The sequence below is a fragment of the Macaca fascicularis genome, chromosome 11 (genome assembly GCF_037993035.2).
Source record: "Macaca fascicularis isolate 582-1 chromosome 11, T2T-MFA8v1.1".
NCBI classification, from domain to species: Eukaryota; Metazoa; Chordata; class Mammalia; order Primates; family Cercopithecidae; genus Macaca; species Macaca fascicularis.
Window position 1 is genome coordinate 110,853,878 of NC_088385.1, and position 23,242 is coordinate 110,877,119.

The 23,242-nt window shown below is 40.8% G+C and overlaps 2 protein-coding genes across 2 annotated transcripts; one reads left to right on the top strand and one right to left on the bottom strand.

The window, feature by feature from the left end:
* Nucleotides 1-218: 218 nt before the first annotated feature.
* LOC141408088 (uncharacterized) lies at nucleotides 219-3,000 on the bottom strand. Its single transcript, XM_074007645.1, has 2 exons — nucleotides 2,799-3,000; nucleotides 219-2,628 (listed from the first exon to the last, which is right to left on the bottom strand). Exons 1-2 carry the CDS (start codon nucleotides 2,806-2,808, stop codon nucleotides 2,006-2,008), a joined length of 633 nt encoding a protein of 210 aa, XP_073863746.1. The 5' UTR covers nucleotides 2,809-3,000; the 3' UTR covers nucleotides 219-2,005.
* On the top strand, nucleotides 2,306-19,977 carry HSP90B1 (heat shock protein 90 beta family member 1). Its single transcript, XM_045365802.2, has 18 exons — nucleotides 2,306-2,459; nucleotides 3,414-3,516; nucleotides 4,165-4,306; nucleotides 4,842-4,958; nucleotides 5,974-6,305; nucleotides 9,683-9,794; nucleotides 10,346-10,465; nucleotides 11,521-11,637; nucleotides 13,393-13,530; nucleotides 13,614-13,691; nucleotides 13,820-13,885; nucleotides 14,547-14,816; nucleotides 15,096-15,341; nucleotides 15,767-15,903; nucleotides 18,644-18,722; nucleotides 18,812-18,967; nucleotides 19,331-19,453; nucleotides 19,683-19,977. Exons 1-18 carry the CDS (start codon nucleotides 2,411-2,413, stop codon nucleotides 19,710-19,712), a joined length of 2,415 nt encoding a protein of 804 aa, XP_045221737.1. The 5' UTR covers nucleotides 2,306-2,410; the 3' UTR covers nucleotides 19,713-19,977.
* Nucleotides 19,978-23,242: the final 3,265 nt, after the last annotated feature.

Consider the following 23,242-nt stretch of genomic DNA (forward strand, 5'->3'; position numbering starts at 1 on the left):
CTCTTGTTGCCCAGGCTGGAGTGCAGTGGCAGGATCTGGGCTCACTGCAACCTCCGCCTCCTGGATTCAAGCGATTCTCCAGCCTCAGCCTCCCGAGTAGCTGCGATTACAGGCACCAGCCACCACACTTGGCTAATTTTTGTGTTTTTAGTAGAGACGGGGTTTCACCATATTGGCCAGGCTGGTCTTGAACTCCTGACCTCAGGTGATCCGCTCACCTCGGCCTCCCAAAGTGCTGGGATTACAGGCGTGAGGCACCGCGCCCAGGCCGGAGAGCCAATCTTTAATGAACAGAGCTGATCAGACAAGGGCCCGCCATCTTCTGCCAGCCTACCGTCTGGTGCTCTGCCTGCCTCATGAATTCCCACCATCATCTGCAGAAACGTCTACCCACACGCAGTGGCTCTATTTTGAAGGATATGTCTCAGTCTCAGTTCCCTCCAGGTGCAGCACCAACTCCCCACCACTCACTAGTTAAGGTGGCATTTGCAGTTTCAGAACTGGTTGCTTACTTATTCAGAACTGGAGGAAAAGGTGAGCTGTGAAATGCGAGGGGAAAAAAGTGAACTCATTTTTCTCTAAAAACAGAAAATAAAGGAGTTAAAATACACAAAAACGCAACTGAAATCTCTGAATGTAATTCACACTCTAGTATGCTCTTTTTAAAAAAGATGAAAGCACAGGAGCATGCATAAAGCATTCTTTGTAAGCTACTCTTTGCTTACTAATAACAAATGTAGGTAAATTGGGCAGATGTAAATAAGGCACCACCACAATACGTGAGCGCCAACCACAGAGCCAAGATCCGCACACCTAAATATGGGAAGTTGTAAAAGACTATGACAGACTGTCACTAAAAAGCTTGTCTTCAGGAATTCGGATGATTATCTGAAAAGATATTCAAAGTTCAATTTTATTGGAGGAAGCAATAAGGAAGGGGGATGTGTATGTCAGAGATGGGCGCGGATATGCGTGTGGGTAATGTATAGAGTAGGTTAAAGGGACGTAGAAAATATTTCCAAAGGTACAAGTTTAGCATGAGGGACTTCCCTCACAGGAAAGACACCTGGTGTTTTATATGTCCTTCTGAACACGGACAGGGTATTTCTATGAAGTTACAAAGCTGCAAATCCCGTTCTCATGTGCAGCACCACAGGTTTTGCTTTCAAATATCTGCAGGTGCATCCTCCTGCATTCGTTAAACTAAGGGTTTTCCTTTTCTGTGCTAGACCCACCTTTTCCACCACGCTCTCCACCTGATTCACAGAAGGGGTTCTAAGACCGTCAGGTCGGGGAGGTCCCAACCATCTTCTGTAAACCAGATCAGGAAGGCCTGGGGATTCCGGCTGCGCACAGACGAGGTGAAGGCTCGGGCTGCCCAAGTGACACACTTGTAGGCGGATTCGGAAACGCGTGCTCTCGAGCCGGAGGCGGAGCCCCCAGACTCAGACCGACCCCCCAGAACAAGGCGGCCTTGCCCGAGGCGTCAAGGCTTTCTAGGCCCGCTTCTAAAAGCTGTGTACAATGGAGACTCCTGGAATAGGCACATATCTCTACTGTAATCAGAACGAGATGTAACATCTAAGACGCAGGACAGGGCTCCGGCAAACACACGCTGGGGGAACGTGAAAGTAAGGGCCAAACTACGCAGCTGGTCCTCAGAGACCAAAGACTACGATTCCCAGCATTCAATGCAGTGTACCCCGTAGGACATTGCATGTCGGGAGCTGTAGTTTCTCACCACCTCCATCTGGAAGGGTTCTAGGGGATTTTCAACCACTCTCGTGTGTTTCTCCTTTCCGAGAAGCGCCGCCACACGAGAACGCTGGCCGCGAAAGTCGTGCTGGAATCACTCCCAACGTAACCCCAGATATAGATGGGAAAGGGTGAAGAACACGTTGCCATGGCTACCGTTTCCACTGGTCACAGAATAAACGCTCTCTAGGATCCGGAAGTAGTTCCGCCGCGACCTCTCGAAAAAGATGGATGTGTTCTGTGCTTACATTCATTGGACGGTTGCCCTTAGAGGCCACAGCCGCCCAGGCAAAGGGGCGGTCCCACGTGTGAGGGGCCCGCGGAGCCATTTGATTGGAGAAAAGCTGCAAACCCTGACCAATCGGAAGGAGCCACGCTTCGGGCATCGGTCACCGCACCTGGACAGCTCCGATTGGTGGACTTCCGTCCCCCCCACGAATCCCCATTGGGTGCCGTGGGTGCGTGGTGCGGCGCGATTGGTGGGTTCATGTTTCCCGTCCCCCGCCCTCGAGAAGTGGGGGTGAAAAGCGGCCCGACCTGCTTGGGGTGTAGTGGGCGGACCGCGCGGCTGGAGGTGTGAGGATCCGAGCTTAGGGGTGGGGGTGGAGGCGGCTCCTGCGATCGAGAGGGACTTGAGACTCACCGGCCGCACGCCATGAGGGCCCTGTGGGTGCTGGGCCTCTGCTGCGTCCTGCTGACCTTCGGTGAGTGATCCTAGAGGAGCAGACGTCCCCCCTCTACACACGCGGCCGCTTCTCGAAGGTTCTGGGGGCGTTGAACCTGGGAGGGGGGATCCCGAGGCCTGCGGTGGGCCAAGGGACGTCACCTTTCCTCGAAAGAGGGCCAGGGGATTACGTTTATTCTCTTCTTCCTCTGGAAATAATAAAAGAGAGCAGAATCATCCAACTCCCCTACAGATCTAATATCTCGCCCGGAGGTCTCAGCGACCTCGGGGTGGGGCCTCTCTGGGGCTCTGGCTCCCCCGGGAGTTGTGAGAGTCCCTCCCCCCTCCCCGCCCGGAGGACTTTTTCGGCCACCGCTACCTTCGGCCATCCCAGCTTTCCCGTCCGGTAATTCCCCAGACTCCGACTCCTCGCAAGCGCGTGTCCTTTCTTAAGAAGATGCTGGCTTGGGAGCGTGAGGCCTGGGGCCAGCGGAATGGCAGTGTCAGCGTGTTTGATTCGGTTTTGCTGGAGCTCGGTTCTTAACATTTCGCCCCCTTCTCATGCCTCTGGGCTCAATTTCAGTTCCTCTCGCCAGAGATTGCATAAATCCTATTTGCATTCTGACCTGTGATAACGAAGGCCGAAGTTTTGGTTTGGTCAGTTGGGAGGCCTTGGCTCGGCCTGCGCGCAACACGTGTGGTTGTAGAAGAGACCTGGTGTCAGTCTGCTTAAAGTTATTTATAAATGATTGGAGACACACTGTTTAGAAGTGGTGACTACCTCAGTATTTCAGAATACTGGGGACCTCAACATCAGAACTTAAATAGATGTGCTGTCTTGGCTTTACCTTGGGTATTTAAACCAGGGAATACACTCTTTCATCCCCTCCACCCTTATTTACCAGCTGAATTTTGCAACCCCTACCCTTCCCTATTTGATCATCCTCCTTGGAGAAGTGCGATGTTGAAGAGTTTTCCCGTGTTAAATCTTCAGGGTCGGTCAGAGCTGACGACGAAGTTGATGTGGATGGTACAGTAGAAGAGGATCTGGGTAAAAGTAGAGAAGGCTCAAGGACGGATGATGAAGTAGTACAGAGGTTTGTGTTCATTTGAACTTACCTATACAGATAAGCCCTGTGAACCTTGTGAGTTAGGGTCACTTCTTATGTATCTCTTCTCCAAAGGTCCAGATAAAGTCTAACACCCTGTATTTAAATACCTGGTGAGTTGTGTGCATACATACCTCCTAACTTGTCCCTGGGAGTGATTAAAACTGAGTGAATTCCTTTGAAAACTATATTGCAGAATACTAGCACCACGAACTTTGTAAGACTTTAGAAAAGAGTTTCAGTTGGATTTGTATTCATTAACTGTGTACGCCGAGTAGTTTAAAAATGGGATTTCTGTCAGTTGAACAATATTTTAAAATTTGGCCTCTTGGGATTTATTGACAGTTTTGAAGTCCTCACCGTGGAGCATAAATGAGTATGACTTTGCTTTTTAGTAGAGGAGACTTGGGGGTTTTTTTTCTGGCAATTTTAAGAACCAAGTATTTCCAGTGCAATGTTAAAGGTAGCCTACTGCTGTGCTAACATAATGAGATGGTATATCAGTAATACTTTATAAGGGTTTCCATTTTAACCCCCAAGACAATATTTAGAGGCCACTGTGCTCGCATCATAATTCCTCTAGTTTTGAAGGGAACTAAGCCATGCAATATTTGCTTATCTAACTGATTTCCTTAGAGAGGAAGAAGCTATTCAGTTGGATGGATTAAATGCATCGCAAATAAGAGAACTTAGAGAGAAGTCGGAAAAGTTTGCCTTTCAAGCTGAAGTTAACAGAATGATGAAACTTATCATCAATTCATTGTATAAAAATAAAGAGGTAAGCAACATGTGGTTAGAATATTTTGTCTCTATATGGTGGCATACTTGTTTACTTAAATTTGCTTGATTTACTGCAAAAGTAATGTACTAACCGAGTAAGTAGCTAACAACCTTTAAATACTTAATATGTCCAAGAATTGTTACTAGATATCTGGGAAGAAAGGGAGCATCAGACATTTTCTTTTTCCTTTACCTCTAAATAGGTTCATGGCCTGATAATAGTTGTGATTCTAAGGGCAGTCTCGTAAATTAAACTTCTTGCATTGTATACCTCAAGATCACTGTCAGATGGGTAGTGTTACTACCCTTACCAGCTAATGTATCCCTTATAGTTGCCACAGTTCTTTGTGTAAGGAGCTATGCCTTTTTTTAATCAAAAGAATAAAGCCACTCCTATACCATAAGAAGTCTTAATTCCTTAAAGAGTGCTTTTATAAGGTACAGAGAAGAAATAAAATGGGTTTGGCATAAAATGAATATCTTAATGTATCTTAAGGATAGTCTTAAGTGTATTACCTCTGGCTTCCATTTAGATTTTCCTGAGAGAACTGATTTCAAATGCTTCCGACGCTTTAGATAAGATACGGCTAATATCACTGACTGATGAAAATGCTCTTTCTGGAAATGAGGAACTAACAGTTAAAATTAAGGTAAGTGTAAGGCAGTTTTTCTTTCTTTTAAAGGAAAAGGAATCCTTAGAGGTAGAAGATCCCTATCGGTCAAGATAGGCTAGATTATATTGCAATGACAAAAAACCCCCAAGCCTCAGTGGCTTGAAAGTCAGCAAACTATGGCTAAATCTGACTTTACTTGTTTTTATAAGTAGTTTTATTGGAATGCAGCCATGCCCATTTGTTTATTATCTGTGACTGCTTCTGTGTTTCAACAGCAGAGTCAAGTTGTTTTAACAGAGAACATGAGTCTCCCACAGCCTAAAATATTTACTATGTGGCCCTTTACAGAAAAAGTTTGCTAGCCCTTGGCTTAAATCATTGATCACAGTCTGCCTGTGGTCTTTGCTCTGCTTCATCCCCATGCTGGGACAGAGGCGTGGGCAGCCATCTGTAGTGTGTAGACGGTTGCCATGGTGCAGAGCAAGCTTAGAGGGTCTCATACTACTATAATTAAAGGCTCAGCCTGAAAGCAGAGCTCTCATTTACGACTCATTGGCCATTTATAACTCATTGGCCAGAACTAGTCACATGGCCTTAGCCATTCTTAAATGGAGAAAGTAGAATCCTCCTAGGTTTCTGGAAGGCAGACAGCCAGGAATATTGAGTGAAGAATATTAATGATCCATCACAGATTCCAAATAGAAGAATCATTCAAGTTGTTTTGTTTTCTATTAAAGAAATAGGCAAGACATAAAATTTTATTTTTCTTGAATTGTTTTTCTTCAAAGGTAACTTGTTTTATTTAGGTCAGCCTCTAACCCTTGACATTTAGACCAGTCTGCCCATTTGATATTAATACTTTCTCAAATACATAGATTACTTTAAGATGTACACTTTCAGAAAAGGCCATAAAAAACTATGTAGAGGAAAATATCTCAGTTTAGTTTTCTGTATTGGAATTGATGGGACCCAAAGCTGGTTAGTTCCTCAATATTTGCTTGGCGTAATGTAAATATTAAATACAACTATCTGGTTCTTGTCTTGCTTTTAGTGTGATAAGGAGAAGAACCTGCTGCATGTCACAGACACCGGTGTAGGAATGACCAGAGAAGAGTTGGTTAAGAACCTTGGTACCATAGCCAAATCTGGAACAAGCGAGTTTTTAAACAAGATGACGGAAGCACAGGAAGATGGCCAGTCAACTTCTGAATTGATTGGCCAGTTTGGTGTTGGTTTCTATTCCGCCTTCCTTGTAGCAGATAAGGTTATTGTCACATCAAAACACAACAACGATACCCAGCACATCTGGGAGTCCGACTCCAATGAATTTTCAGTAATTGCTGACCCAAGAGGAAACACTCTAGGACGGGGAACGACAATTACGTGAGTATAACTGATTCCTAATAATAATTAATAGTCATGGTGAGGATCTTGACTCTCCAGTTCTATTCTCTCAGCAAATGACTTATTCTGGGCCTTAATTTTCCTGCCTATAAAATGAGGAAACAGAACGGTTACCATCACTTGAAGAAATGTTTGAGGACCTGCAAAGGGCCAGGCACAAAGGTTTGTGATTGCTGGTGTACATGGAGGGTACAAAGTAGGAAATAGCAGCTCGCCCAGGGGAGAAGGCTTCTTGGGTACCCACAGAGGAGGCATGGTTTGTCAGTTTCCCAGGTTAGAAGAGTAATTTGTCTGTGGAGCATCCTGAATAAAGGCATGCTCACTAGATGAAGAGAGTTCTTGGTGGCAGTTATGGATGGAAAGTGATGAACTTTTTTTTTTTGAGACGGAGTCTCGCTCCAGCCCAGGCTGGAGTGCAATGGCACGATCTCGGCTCACCACAACCTCTGCTTCCCGGGTTCAGCCTCCCGAGTAGCTGGGATTACACGCATGCGCCACCACGCCCTGCTAATTTTGTATTTTTAGTAGAGATGGGGTTTCTCTATGTTGGTCAGGCTGGTCTCCAACTCCCGACCTCACATGATCTGCCCGCCTTGGCCTCCCAAAGTGCTGGGATTACAGGTGTGAGCCACCGTCCCCAGCCAGAATGTGATGAACTTTTTAAGATTCTCAAGGTGGTGTGGAGGATGCGAGGAGTGGACAAGGGGGAGACTCTTTGGGGGACCATTGAAAATACTCAGGATGAGTGATAGCAACCAGGGCTGGGGCTGCCTTGTAGAGATAAAAGGCTTAAAGAAAGTTCATGAAAGTTGTGAAAGCTGTGGAGTAAAATAGGTCACTTAAGGATAGTTACAAGTTTTTAAATTCGAATTAAGATCCCTCGTAAGCCAATTAAGATCCCTCTTAAGCCAATAACTGTTGTTCGTATAGATGAGACAGAGCCAGTGCCGTACAGTAGCTCTCCTTGCTTGTAGCACTGTGACGGAGACAGGGCAGCTTTTTGCCTTTTTAAAATTTTACCATCTTGGAGATGAGGAAATTCTATTTCAGAGGTCAGTTGGCTTGCCAGCTCCTGCTAAGTGAGTAACAGAATGTGCCTACAGCTTCTATTTTTTTTCTTAATTCAGTTTTAAATTTTCTTAACATTAAGGGAAAGAAGCACATGCTTATCATTGTGACCAACTTTCTTCATCCTAGAAAGTAACATTTCCTGTTTTTACTGCAGCAGATTTCTTTTAATGAAGACTAACTAGATGACTGCATTTTAGTACTTTTGTAACTTGTGTTCCCAATTTACCTTTCCCTGCCTTTGTCACTAACATTGATATCTCCAGGTCTCATTTGGAGGCATCACTAAGAGTTATGCCCCAGTGCCCTCTCTTTTTAAGCACTGCTAGGTGTTGGAGAAGGATAGGGAAATCATTCCTGAAGAAAGACAGACAGTGATGTCCCAAGAGGTGTTAATGTCAGGTTACTAAGAAACAGGTGAAATTATCTGGATATAAGTTCCATGAAGGCAAACATTTTGTTGAAAGCTCCATTCCCAAAGCCTAATACTTAATTGGCAGCCATTTGTATGAATAAGTAGGTTAAACAGTGCAGTTCCATGCAGGTAAGATGGCTGGTAACAACCTATCCAGTACCTAGTTTCCATGACCATGCATATCTTTTTAAAAATTTCCTTTGTCCACTTCTTAAATGTTGACATACATTTTCTCCAAGTTAAGTTTCAGCCCTTTCTCATTGTCCATATGATCCTTAATGTAGTCTTATCCACTGCCACGGCCTCAGGCTCCATCTCCAGTTCTCAAATTTATATTTTTAGTCTAGATCAGGAGTCAGCAAACTTTTTCTTAAATGAGCCAGCTAGTAGAAAAAAAGATTAAAGAAAAAACAACAAAAAAAAGAAAGAGCCAGCTAGTAGTAGATATTTTTACCTTGTGAGCTATATGGTCTGTCACATGTCCCAACTCTGTTTAGCTTGAAAGTAGGCATAGACAATACATAAGGATGTGTCCCAGCCACGTGTGTTGGCTCATCTCTATAATCCCAACACATTGGGAGGCTGAGGTGGGAGGATCACTTGAACCCAGGAGTTTGAGGTCAGCCTGGACAGGACAACATAGTGGGATCCCATCTCCACACAAAAAAAAAAAATACAAAAATTAGCTGGGCATGGTGGTGCATGCCTGTAGTCCCAGCTACTCAGGAGGCTGAGGTAGGATTGCTTGAGCCGAGCCTAGGAGGTCAAGGCTGCAGTGAGCCATCATCATGCCTGGGTGACAGAGGTCCAAAAAAAAAAAAATTGTCCCAATAAAATTTCTAGTGGGTGCCAGCTATACAGCTATAGCTTGCCAACCCCTTGTCTAGGTCTCACTCCTGGGCTCCGTGTTCATGTGTTTAATTGCCTTTTAAATGATTCTACCTAAGATATCTAACCAGCAGCTTCTACTTGCATCCAAAACTGAACTCTTAATCCCCAAATCACTAGAACATGTGCTCTGAGACCAGCGGCCTAGTCACTCACTAGGCTTTGTTGTCATATCATGGCTACTTACTGGCCAGGTACCACTAAACTAATGAGCCTTTTGAGACAGGGAGGGAACCACATATAGACCATTTCCCATACTTAATTGGCAACACAAATATCAAGATATGGACTGACTACTTACTGAGTGGGTTCTAGGCTGGGCACAGTGGCTCACACCTGTAATCCCCACACTGCCCGGTAGAATTTTATGTAATAGTAGAAATGTTCTATATCTGCACTTTCCATTTTGGCAACCACTAGCCACATGTGACTGTTGAGTACTTGGAATGTGGCAGCGTAACTGGAACTGAACTGTACATTTTTAAAAAATAAGTCACATGTGCCCAGTGGCTACCATTTTGGATAGTGCGGATATAAATATAAATAATCCAGATTAATTTGCTAGCTTTTCTAAGGAAAATGTTTTCATTAATTAGGAATAGTTATCTACAATATTCATTAGGTTTCTAGAATAACAGTAAGAGCTACGAGAGTGCATGACTCCATTTTTCTCCAGAATATTTCAGTGCTTTCTCACCTTGAGAAATGAAAACAAACAATCTATTCAGAAGGTTGAGGATATTTTAATTTTCTACTTAAAACAATGTTATTCTCCACTTGAGGTAATGTAGAGGAGATTCTTCTCTTTACTGTATATGTGTTACATTTTAGCTCACAAACCCTTGTTGGTGATGGAGAGTTAACACGAATAATTAGGACATCTTGGATTACACTGAACTGCTGGCTATTACCATGGTATTTAGATGAATTTATAATTGGATCTTCTAAATGTTAGGTGTCTCTAAACATCAAATTTTTCTTGCAGCCTTGTCTTAAAAGAAGAAGCATCTGATTACCTTGAATTGGATACAATTAAAAATCTCGTCAAAAAATATTCACAGTTCATAAACTTTCCTATTTATGTATGGAGCAGCAAGGTAAATCTATATTGACTAAAAACTTCTATGTATTACCTTGGCAACATGTTTAAATATTCAACACTAAAAGAATGAAGGCGGGCTGGCGCGGTGGCTCATGCTTGTAATCCCAGCACTTTGGGAGGCCGAGACAGGTGGATCACCTGAGGTCAGGAGTTTGAGACCAGCCTGGCCAACATGGTGAAACCTTGTCTCTACTAAAAATACAAAAAAATTAGTTGGGTGTATGGTAGCACATGCCTGTAATCCCCGCTACTCAGGAGGCTGAGGCAAGAGAATTGTTTGAACCTGGGAGACGGAGGTTGCAGTGAGCCGAGGTTGCCCCACTGTACTCCAACCTGGGCAGCAAAGCAAGACTCTGTCTCCCAAAAAAAAAAAAAAAAAAAAAGAATGAAGGCAAAATGTGGTCTATTATAATGTTAAGGATACTCGCAGGGTTTTCTTGCAAAAACCTATTTTTTTGAGCTGTAATGTTATGTCATATTTCTGTAGACAAAATCAGAATTGTTAAACAAATGGATTTAACCATAATTCTTCTTTTATTTCAACAGACTGAAACTGTTGAGGAGCCCATGGAGGAAGAAGAAGCAGCAAAAGAAGAGAAAGAAGAATCTGATGATGAAGCTGCAGTAGAGGAAGAAGAAGAAGAAAAGAAACCAAAAACTAAAAAAGTAAGTCTGGTTCATCTCCCTGCCTAAGATACCGTTTAACATGTATACGCAAAACCAGGAAAACCCAAGTATGCACTGGCTGAGTTGAAGTCAGCTTCAGTTCCAGTGCTAAGTCCATGGAGCCAGCTTTTAAAATAAGACCTTTGTATGTTGAGTACATTGTCCTGTAGAAAGTTTTAAGTATCAAACCCAGGTCATTTTTATGAAGAATTTTCTGACTTTTATATATTGCCTGGGACTGGTGACTTATATGTTTGGAATTTTAAAATCTTAAAAAGCTTTCTGAGACCTCTTTTGTCTTTTTATCATGTAGGGATTAACTATAAAAATGGTTCTCTGGCTTGCTTAGGTAGCAGAGTAAGAAGTATTGGTCATGGTGGTTGAGAAATATTTTGTAAAATGTTGGATTTCTTTAAGTCATGAAATACGAATATGTAATATGTATTTCCTTCTAACCTCAAAACAAATATTTTCAAGAAACATTTTTGCTAGTTAAAAATAACAATAAAAAACCTTAATTGGCTTTTCATCAATTAGCAATTATCTTTTTGAATTAAATATTGAGAAAAATACTTTGCTTTTGATACAGTTGGCAGAAACCTTCCCAGATAACAGGTATCCTTTAGTGAGTTGTTTTTTTTTTTAATCTGGAGACAGAGTCTCTGCCACTCCGGCTGGAGTGCAGTGGCATGATCGTAGCTCCCTTCATTCACCCTTGAACTCCTAGGCTTAAGCAGTCCTTTCACCTCAGCCTCCCAACTAGGTAGGACCACAGACACATGCCACCAACAGACACACCACCATGACTGGCTAATTTTTTAAAGTTTTTTGTAGAGATGGAGGTCTTGCTATGTTGCCTGGACTGGTCTTGAACTCCAAGCTCAAATAGTTCTCCTACCCTAGCCTCCCAAAGTGCTAGGATTACAGGCGTGAGCCACCACACCGGGCCTCTGGTGCTTTACATAGTCTTTTAAAATCTACTGAAGCCATGGTTACTGCTCGGATAACCTTGGTGACTGCTAAGAGAGACTAATCAAATACTATAATAACTTCAGGTTGAAAAAACTGTCTGGGACTGGGAACTTATGAATGATATCAAACCAATATGGCAGAGACCATCAAAAGAAGTAGAAGAAGATGAATACAAAGCTTTCTACAAATCATTTTCAAAGGTAAATATAATTCCCTAGCTTCTGGTTATTAATGAATCACCCTATTAGTTTAATTGTGTATGGTATGTGACCATTGAATATGAGATGGTCCATTCCCATTTTTTCCCAGAGAGAAAATTCAAAAAAAGACCTTTAGGCCAACTATAATACGTCTACTTCTGGTTTATTGACCTACTCGTAAGTAAAATCACATTTATGAACCTTTGAGATTGATATCTCAGTAAAGATGGTCTTTGAGAGTAATTGGTTTCCAGAACACACCATTTTTACTTAAGTTGAATTATTATGCTCATCACTACTTCAAAATTGCTGCAGTTATTAAAATTCGTCCTAGCTCTTGGTTAATATAATAGTACATTACAAAATCAAGAATGTTTGAAACAGTTTTCTGGCTGTTTAAACACAATTGGTTTCCTTTTTATTGCTGTGTATTTTGTAATATGTGGTTTTTAAAAAAAAAATTATTTCGAGAAGGCATCTGTAGGCTTCACCAGCTTGCCAAGGGTTTTGTATGACAAAAAAAGATTAAGAACCACCTACATAGGTAGATGTGTGATTTCCACCACAAAACCCGTAAAACATGAAATCATGTTGTTAAGTGGCTTTTAATATAATCTTTAAAGAGCTTGCTTACGACATCAAACACTTATTGTGAGATCCTATGCCTAGGAATAATTACCAAATTTATGTTTCCTTGCCTGTTTTTTTTTTTTTTCCTTTTACTGATCCCTTCTTGTAACTCTTAAGAATGCAAAACTAGCATTGATAAAGGTTGTTTCAAGTTAGTTTCCCCAGCAGCATTTGGTACAAGTAGTAGAATGCTCTAGTGGACTTAACCATAGCTAAGTAAAACCTAATATTCTGTGTCTGTATTTGTTCTTTTCTCTATTCCATATCCTTTAAATTTCAACTCTTTAAAACACTGTCAGTTCTGCCTTCGATTTCCATAAACTCTAAAGTCCTAAAGTCTATAAACTTACTTTATATAAGGCAGCTGTATTAGAAATATAATTAATGTGAGCCACACATGATTTTAAATTTTTTAGAAGCCATACAAAAAAAAGGAACCACGAAATGTTAATAGTATAATTTATTTAACCCAGCGTACTCCAAATAGTAGTATTTCAACACATAATCAATATACAAACTAATAATGAGACATTTTACATCCTTTTTAAACTTGGTACTGTGCCTTCAAAATGTATTTTACACTTAACAGCACATCTGAATTTGAACTAGCTACATTTCAGTGCTTAATAGCCATTTATGTGGTATAGTAATAGATAATGCAGATCAAGAGAATTTCTGACTTTGTTTTACAGGTATTTACATATATCTTTGTAGCCACTGCTAGAGCTAAGTTCCATGGAAGAAACATGTTCTTGAGTACTTACTGTAGTTCAAGGGCACACTGAAGTGTTGTATATAATTTTGTCATTTAGGCAGGGTGGTGGTTTTCCTATTCACTTCTCTCATACATAAGAAACATAAACTTATCCATCCTTCCGCAAGTTTAGGAAATAATGTTATTGACAATCATCATCAAAACAACCATATCTAGTGAATTAGAATTGTAATCCTAGTCATTTCTTCATTCCACCCTTTTCTTTCTCTTTTTTTTTCCCCCTCGCAGGTAAGGGAAATTTTTTGTTAGTTAATTGCTAAACTGAACGTGTACCACATAGTACATTGCTTAGTTCTTGCACTGCTTTTCTACTGTGTCATTTGAATGACTAAGATACCAACTTTCCACAGGAAAGTGATGACCCCATGGCTTACATTCACTTTACCGCTGAAGGGGAAGTTACCTTCAAATCAATTTTATTTGTACCCACATCTGCTCCACGTGGTCTGTTTGACGAATATGGATCTAAAAAGAGTGATTACATTAAGGTGAGTTTTTAAGTAGTACATACAGTGTTTAAAATGTGAAAGTTTAATTTCCAGAAAGTGACCTTTTTTTTTGGTCTCTTTAGCTCTATGTGCGCCGTGTATTCATCACAGACGACTTCCATGATATGATGCCTAAGTACCTTAATTTTGTCAAGGGTGTGGTAAGTATCTGAAGTTTGGGAGAAGGGGTGATTGTTGTGCCAGGGGTCTGGCAGTGTAGAGTGTGTGTTTGGCTTTGCTTTCTTCCAGTGGTTTTATTGCTCACTGAACTTTCTTTTGCCATCTGAAGGTGGACTCAGATGATCTGCCCTTGAATGTTTCCCGCGAGACTCTTCAGCAACATAAACTGCTTAAGGTAAGTGTCTCTAGGAAGAAACTGTCCACTTGGCTGTTGGATTGGGGTTCGGAGAACAGACTCCATTTGTGGAGTAACCAGATTTTGGGTCTGGTCCGTGATTCTTCAGATGAACTTCCTTTCATTCTGGGCTTATCAGATCCTAAGAATCTGATTCTTTTTCTCCCAACATTTAATAACAAAGTTTCAAACATCTAGAAAAAATTAAAGAATTGTACAGTGAACACCCATATAGGCCCACTGCCTGGTCCAGGATTAACATTTTGTCATCCAGACTTGATCACATAACCACCTCTTTATCAAGTCTTTCATTAAACTCTTCCCCTCCAATACTTCCATAATTAGAAGATTCTTCAGTTTTTAAATTTAAAAGTATTTGAAAGTAGCATATTTGTTCACTTCATTTAGATCCTAGAGAGAGAGAATATCAGTGAGTCCTAAGGTTAGAATGTCAACATTAAGGCAATCTTGTGGCTGTTTGCACAGACAGCTGAGTTTCAGCCCAATCTGAATACATAGGAGTGCTTCACCATTTCCTGCCCCTCAATAAATGGCAATAACGATATCATCTTTGTGTCTTTCACACTCTTCCCTGGGTACCTTACATTCTCAAAAGTTTGAGATTAACTTCTCTAATCAGTTATTCTTTCATTGTGTTTAGGTAATTAGGAAGAAGCTTGTTCGTAAAACGCTGGACATGATCAAGAAGATTGCTGATGATAAATACAATGATACTTTTTGGAAAGAATTTGGTACCAACATCAAGCTTGGTGTGATTGAAGACCACTCAAATCGAACACGTCTTGCTAAACTTCTTAGGTTCCAGTCTTCTCATCATCCAACTGACATTACTAGCCTAGACCAATATGTAGAAAGAATGAAGGAAAAACAAGACAAAATCTACTTCATGGCTGGGTCCAGCAGAAAAGAGGTGAGATGAACTCTTTAAGCGTTGTCAGCCATTCCGGAATGTAGCTAGGGATTTACAGCCAACTCTTGAGGGGGAGAAAAGGAAAACTTAAATGTGTAACTGGAGTAATTATAAGCCCTGGTCAGTCACTGGCAGGAAGCTTGTTTATATTCTCTGAACCTCTTAATTCTTCACCTGTAAAATGGGGTTTTAATAATGTATAAACATAGCAGCTGCTAGGATAAACAAATACACCAGGGCCAGACTTGGAAAACTCTGTGACTTCTCTTAATTTTGTAGGCTGAATCTTCTCCATTTGTTGAGCGACTTCTGAAAAAGGGCTATGAAGTTATTTACCTCACAGAACCTGTGGATGAATACTGCATTCAGGCCCTTCCTGAATTTGATGGGAAGAGGTTCCAGAATGTTGCCAAGGAAGGAGTGAAGTTTGATGAAAGTGAAAAAACTAAGGAGAGTCGTGAAGCAGTTGAGAAAGAATTTGAGCCTCTGCTGAACTGGATGAAAGATAAAGCCCTTAAGGACAAGGTATTGTGGAAATTACAATTTGTGGAAATATTAGTGTCTGCATTAAGAGAAAGTTATTTTGTCAACAAATTAAGCTGCAGCTGGTTACTTTGTAACCATTAGAATGGTAAAAATTTAATTAATATAGTTAAATTATTGGGAGAAAGCTTAAAACTTTCCACAGTAGTTTAATATTGCTTTGTTAATAACTTAAGTTGTTACAAATTAAGTTTTGTGTTTTTAAAAGCTGATATTTAAACTTCTGACTAAAAAATTCAGATTATCAAGTAAGTGCCCCTACAAATTCTCCTAAGCCTTAAGAAAAGCTATTTTTATGACCTGCTATTTTTATGATCTTAAGCGATAGTCTTAGAAAGTTGAAATACAATTGCTGAATGACCTTACCTGTTGATATTAATTTATATGACTTGATTTCTTTTCCTAAGATTGAAAAGGCTGTGGTGTCTCAGCGTCTGACAGAATCTCCATGTGCTTTGGTGGCCAGCCAGTATGGATGGTCTGGCAACATGGAGAGAATCATGAAAGCACAAGCATACCAAACAGGCAAGGACATCTCTACAAAGTAAGCATCCTCAGGAAAGTCCTTGCCAGGGTGTTGGCTCTTACCCAGTCTTCCTTTTGGAGACGATACCATCTTCAATACAAAGAGTAAAATTGCCTTAAATGTCTGCCACTGTCTAGTGTAAGGTAGACAACAAGTTTATGAAGGAATTTCTCCTACATTCGATTAAGAAAAGGTCTTTAACTCATGATTTTAGGATTTTATTGTATTCAATATGTAAATGGGAATTTTCTTAATGTGTTATGCATATTGTCTTTACTTTTACATTGGATTATATGCTTAGCCTAATATCTGAATTTATTTTACATTTTTAAATGTAATAGCTGCACATGAGGTTAATGACAACATTCCTCAAGTGAGTTAAGTCCATTTCAAATCACGTCCCCCACACCTCCAAGCGTTAAATTATGGGTACCCAGATAGAATGTCTCATAGAGTAAATGGTAGAGGACCTGTGAATTAACAGTATTTGAACTCAAGGGCCTGTACCTGGAGGTATAGTGAGTCTTTGGTACTCTTTATTTTCAAGAAATATTTCATGTTTATGTTCTAATGTCACAGCAATGACCTTGAAAATGACTTCTTCCCTGCTTTTATTCTCTGTTCTTTCACCTGGAGTATGTGTCTGAAATGCTATCTAGTCATCATCCTTTTTTCCCAAGGCCTAGCTGAAGGATTCTTTCCTCCCACCCCCGCCGAGACGGAGTCTTGCTCTGTCACCCACGCTAGAGTGCAGTGGCACGATCTCTGCTCACTGCAACCTCTGCCTCTTGGGTTCAAGTAATTCTCCTGTCTCAGCCTTCCGAGTAGCTGGGATTACAGGCGCCTGCCAGCACACCTGCTAATTTTTATATTTTTAGTAGAGACGGAGTTTCACCATGTTGGCCAGGCTGGTCTTCCTGACCTCGTGATCCACCCTCTTAGGCCTCACAAAGTGCTGGGATTACAGGCATGGGCCACTGCACCTGGCCAGGATTCTTCTTCTTAAAACCTTTTCTCAAAAATGTAGTCTCCATTTTTGTCACAATTCTAAAATTCCATATTATGTCTTATCTCTTAACTATAAATTTCATGCAGAGAATAGTGTTCTGTTTATCTGATATCCCATTGCAACAGTACAAGGACCATTTAAAACATGTCTACCTATTAATTTCAGGAAATGATTAATTAACAGGAAGTTACCTTTCATTCAACAAACATGAACACTTATTAGTATGTCCATGCACTGATGGTCACAGGTAGACATAACTTCTGTCTTTTGGAACATTTAGACTAGTGAAAATGACAAATCAAAGCCAGGCATGGTGACTCACTCCTGTTGTCCCAGCTACTCAGGAGGCTGATGCAAGAGGATCAGTTGATCCCGGGAGTTCAAGGCTGTAGTGTGCTGTAATGGCAGTACACTCTAGCTCTAGCCTGGGTAACATAGCCAGACTCCATCTCTTTTTTATTTTAAAAAAAAAAAAAGACAAGTCATAATCTGAGTCCTACATAGATAATGGGTACGCCAGGATAGGGATAGATGTGGTTCCTCCCTGTCCTCAGAGCTGTAAACTAGAGAAGAGAGCATAATCACAACTAACAGTAAAATGCTAAGGATTTTGAAGGTATATTCAAAATACATTTGGAACTGAGTTCAGATAAAAGAAGTTAATTTTTCTTGGAATCATATTGGTGAAGGCATCGTGGAGAAGGTATATTATTGGAGCAGCATCCAGAAGCTGCATAGATTTTTCTGAACTCAGGGAAGCAGAACTATAATTATGGTAGTAAGAATAAACTAAGAGGGAACAAACAGGACATTAAATCAGTTCATCTGTTCAGTGGTGCTCCAGGTACTTGGGACTCATCAGTAAATAAAGTAGTTCATTTCATTTTTCATCTAACCATGTCCACTTGCTCCCTGCCCTGCTTCCCTGTTAAAAGGGAGCAATACAGGCTGGGCACGTGGCTCACGTGTATAATCCCAACACTTTGGGAGGCTGAGGTGAGAAGATCACTTGAGGCCAAGAGTTCAAGACCAGTCTGTGCAATATAGTGATACCCTGTCTCTATAAAAACTAAATAAGGAAACAGTGCAGTCATCCCTTTGTGTCCATGGGGTGTTGGTTCCAGGACATCCCATGGATACCAAAATCCACAGAGTCAAGTCCCTTATATAAAGTCATGTCATATTTGCATATAACCTGTGCACATCTTGCCGTGTACTTTAATCTGTAGATTACTTTTAATACCCAATGCAATGTAAGTACTATATAAATAGCTATTATACTACATCGGGTTTTTTATTTTTTTCTTGTTTTGCACTTTCTAGTATTTTCAATCCGAGGTTGGTTGACTCCGCAGATAAAGTGGACTGGAAAAGTACAGTCATCCCTAGGTGTACGAGAGGGATTGGTTCTAGGACCCCTACCAAAATCCACACATATTCTAGTCCCCCAGTCTGCCCTGTGGAACCTGTGTATATGAAGAGTTGGAGCTCTGTGTGTGCAGATTCCACATCCCAAGAATACTGTATTTTCTCTCCGAGTTTGGTTGCTGAACCTGCACATACAGAGGGTGGACTGTATGTATTGGAAAAAAAAATAGCATATAAGTTCAAACCTGTGGTGTTCAAGTGTCAATAGTACATTTTGATTTTTTTACCAAGAGTTGTCCTCTGTAATTATGAAAGAATAAGGGAAATGTATGAACCCTAATTGGATATGTTTTGTTAATGTTCATTTTTATCTCTTAACAGTTACTATGCGAGTCAGAAGAAAACATTTGAAATTAATCCCAGACACCCGCTGATCAGAGACATGCTTCGACGAATTAAGGTAGTATTACAGTAGTCCTCTTGCTTGTCTTTTAATATGAATACTTTGTATTTTTCAATATTAATCTAGTGCATCTTCTTGCATCTCAGGAAGATGAAGATGATAAAACAGTTTTGGATCTTGCTGTGGTTTTGTTTGAAACAGCAACGCTTCGGTCAGGATATCTTTTACCAGACACTAAAGCATATGGAGATAGAATAGAAAGAATGCTTCGCCTCAGTTTGAACATTGACCCTGATGCAAAGGTTTGTATCCCCAACCTTCCCACAGAGGCTGGCTGGCTTTGTTTCTGCTCTTTCGGAATAGGCCTCTAATGATTGAGGGATGTAGCTTTGAGACATTTGCCTAATTTCTACCTTTTGAAAGAATTTTATTGAATGTTTGAATCCCTGTAGTGTCAGGCACTGCACTAGGAACTAAGTCCTCCTTTTATGTCCTCTTTCCTTTTTGCCTGCCTCCTTTTGTTAGCTTGGCTGTTCATTTAGTTAGAGGATTTACTCTGTGGTTCTGAATAAACAGAAGTGGCATTAATTATGATTTTATACATTTAAATGAGCAAAGTGGAAATAAATCCAAGGCATTAATGGGCCCATAAATGTTGTGTTTAGGTGGAAGATGAGCCCGAAGAAGAACCTGAAGAGACAACAGAAGACACGACAGAAGACACAGAGCAAGACGAAGATGAAGAAATGGATGTGGGAACAGATGAAGAAGAACAAGAAACAGCAAAGGTAGAGCAAATCAAGAATGTGACTTGCATTTTCAGTTCTGGCAAAGTTAGGACAGAGTTTTAGTTCTGGCAAAGTTAAGACAGAGTTTCAGTTCTGGCAAAGTTAGGACTGTAACTTACAGAAGTCAGACTAGCATTTAAACTGTTTCATGCACAAGCCTTTTGTCAGCTAGGTTTTTTTTTCTGCTAACTGTTAATATCTTCCGGGTTTGTTTTTTTTTTTCCAACAGGAATCTACAGCTGAAAAAGATGAATTGTAAATTATCCTCTCACCATTTGGATCCTGTGTGGAGAGGGAATGTGAAATTGACGTCATTTCTTCTGGGAGAGACTTGTTTGGATGCCCCCCACCAATCCCCTTCTCCCCTGCACTGTAAAATGTGGGATTTTGGGTCACAGGAAGAAGTGGGTTTTTTAGTTGAATTTTTTTTAACATTCCTCATGAATGTAAATTTGTACTATTTAACTGACTATTCTTGATGTAAAATCTTGTCATGTGTATAAAAATAAAAAAGATCCCAAATACTCAGTGTCTTGACTGTCTTGCAGAGAACTGCCTAATACTTGGCTGAGTTTTTTTTTTTAATCATGTGTCTTGGGTTCTTTTTCTTAGAAAAGTAACTCAGGCTTATGAAGAAAAGATTTTTTTACTTTTTACTTCTCTTTTGAGACCGAGTCTCGCTCTTGCCCAGGCTGGAGTGCAATGGCAGCATCTCTGCTCACTGCAACCTCCGCCTTCTGGGTTCAAGCAATTCTCTGCCTCAGCCTTCCGAGTAGCTGGGATTACAGGTGCCCGCCACCATTCCTAACTAATTTTTTGTATTTTCAGTAGAGACAGGGTTTCACCATCTTGGCCAGGCTGGTCTTGAACTCCTGACCTTGTGATCCATCCACCTCTGCCTCCCAAGAAAAGATTTTAAAAAAAAAGGTTGAGCCAGTCATGGTGACACACACCTGTGGTCCCACCCAGCTCCTGAGGAAGCTGAGGCAGGAGGATTATTTGAACTTAGCTTGAGACTGTTGAAAAACCAAAGACTTCAAAAAGTCTCCCACAGGGAGAAGACAGAATTTCCTTAAAGATTTCCAAATGTATGTAGATACTCCCCCTTTCATGGGGCGGAGCTTAATCTTCCTCTCCTTTTTGAATGTGGGCTAGATTAAGTGACTCCTAAAAAACAGAGTATAGGAAAGGGAAAAAGTAACTTTGCAGTGGAGAAACCTGGCAGACTTAACCAAGTGATCAATGTTAATACCACCAGTGATGTGTACCCCTCTGACAGGATGTGAAGTGTACTGCGGTTTCCAAAAACCTGTAATGTCAATCTAATGAGAAAAACAGACATATTTTGAATATGTGAACAGTATTCTTCAAAATTTCCAGAAAATTTTCCTCAGAAAAACAGGCTGAGAAGTAATCATGGATGGCAGAAGACTAAGGACACATGACAACTATTAATAAATGCAGTGTGGTACCCTGGAAATAAAAGGGTGTTAAATGGAAAAGCTGGTGAAATCTAAAGTCCAGAGTCTAGAGTATAGTTTGGAGTATTTTACTAATACTGGTTTTTTTTTGAGATGGCATCACTGTCTCCCAGGCTGGAGTACAGTGGCGCGATCCTGGCTCACTGAAACCTCCACCTCCTGGATTCAAGCGATTCTCCTGCCTCAGCCTCCTGAGTAGCTGGGATTATAGGCGCCCACCACCACACCTGGCTAATTTTTATATTTTTAGTAGAGATGGGGTTTCACCACATTGGCCAGGCTGGTCTTGAACTTGACCTCAAATGATCCGCCCACCTTGGCCTCCCAAAGTGTTGGGCCACCACACCCGGCCCCCAATACTGGTTTCTTAACCGACATACCATGGTAGTTTAAGATGACAACATTCATACAAACAGCGTGGGGTATATGGGAACGCTACTGATTTTTCTGTAAATCTAAACTTAAAAAAAAAAAAGCTGTCTTTGAAAAAAATCACCTATAATCCTACCAGAGATAACTATTGGCATTGAGTGAAAATCCACATTGCCCTATATTTTGAAATGTACTCTTGTTTATGAAACAATGTTTAATTTCACTAGTCTGTTAGAGCCGACTGAAAAGGTAGTCTTAAGTTGTTGTTGTTTTTACTGTGGGCTAGAGATGTCTTAGCTGTATATTCAAGGATCATGTGTGTATTAGAAAATTTTGCAGGAACTAATTTATGTGCTACAAAGTTTCATTAGAGACTTTACAGTTTTTCTGATGATCTAGTACTCCTCTATGGACTTACTTTTCTGTTCATGCTTCCCCACCCCCTACCTTAAGCTATTTTTCTAGAATTAGTTTGCAATTATTACCAGCTTCCCTACTTGCGTATACGTCTTCTGAAAACCACCCTGCTTTTTCCTTTATAGTAGAATGGCAGCTCAGTTACAGAAACATGCTGTAATTAAGGTATATATAGCTTCCTTTTATGATATAGGCTTGTATTAATTGCTACTTGTAATGTTTCCCATTTTGGGGCCACTATGCATTACCATTGTTAATACTGCTGTGATATACTTGTAGAAATCAAAGCCATCAGATCATATTGAATTAGTGATATCTGACACTTTTGCTCCTCGGAATCCTATAATTACTAAATTTCTGTTGTTCCTAGCAGGAAAGCATCATACTCCTTCAGTTTTTGATAAAAATAAACAGCTCAATCATACCTATCTTGCACAAAAACTGTTTAACTGGCCTAATTTAATTACCAAACAGGTTGCAACTGGTCTATCTCGGCCTTTTAAGTTAAAAAACATCATTATTAGGGGATAATATAGTACTGCTTTTAATTTTTAATGCATGTATGTTACAGATTTGGTTCTCTAAGAAACACTGAGATGCAGTCTAGCAGAGGGTCTATGAAGGCGCACCCTTTGATCAACACCTGAGAAAGGAAACGGGACCGAGCTGAGGGAGAAGTCGAGCTGCAACGCAGATCCAAAGACAGGGACCATAAACCCCACAGGGAGTTGTGGTGGGCCCATCAGAGTTGCCCACCACTCATGTGCTGAAGTGGCCAGGGCTTTCTATTCTCACCTCCAACAGTCATTGGATTTGGGCCCCTTCAGGAGGCATGGCTTTGAGCAAGGCCACCGTAGCTGAGGCAATCCTTCCAGAAGCTGACCATTGAAAGCTCCTGGCATGCTTGATGCTAGGGCAACAAGCTTCCTTAGGGAGTCTGGATGGCGCATTTCCATGACCACTACAATGTATATTTTTCACAATAGGGATCAACTTTAAAACAGGAAGAAAATGTATCTTATTGGAAGTCACTTAGAACCAGCACTTAATGAAACAAAGATGGCATTTTTACCTGACCTGAGGTAAATTTTTTATTTTAATAACCATAAAACTGATTTTTCACCTTCATGAAGTCATTGTCTTACAGGAGACTCGGATTCAAATCATGACTCTTTCCCTCAGTAGCCAGGCCACCTACTCTGTACCTGTAAAATGCGGTACTTCTAAAGCATCCACTGCATCCATTCATTCGCATGGTCCACTGAGTGATGGTCTGTCCTCCCCTTAAGCACAAACTGGCCCTAAGGGATGGGTCTTTTCTTCACGCAAAAGGTGAGCAATGCCCCCAGCCTTTCATTCTAGAAAGTGATGAGGCGATGATTTTGTATCCACAAAATGCATTATTAAGCTCACCACTTTGGTGTTCATTTACTAAAGTTAGCAGAGATCTAGAATTTGAAAATAGTTTAGCAATGAGAAATAACTCCACTTAGCAAATTCAATTAATGAAACTAGTTCA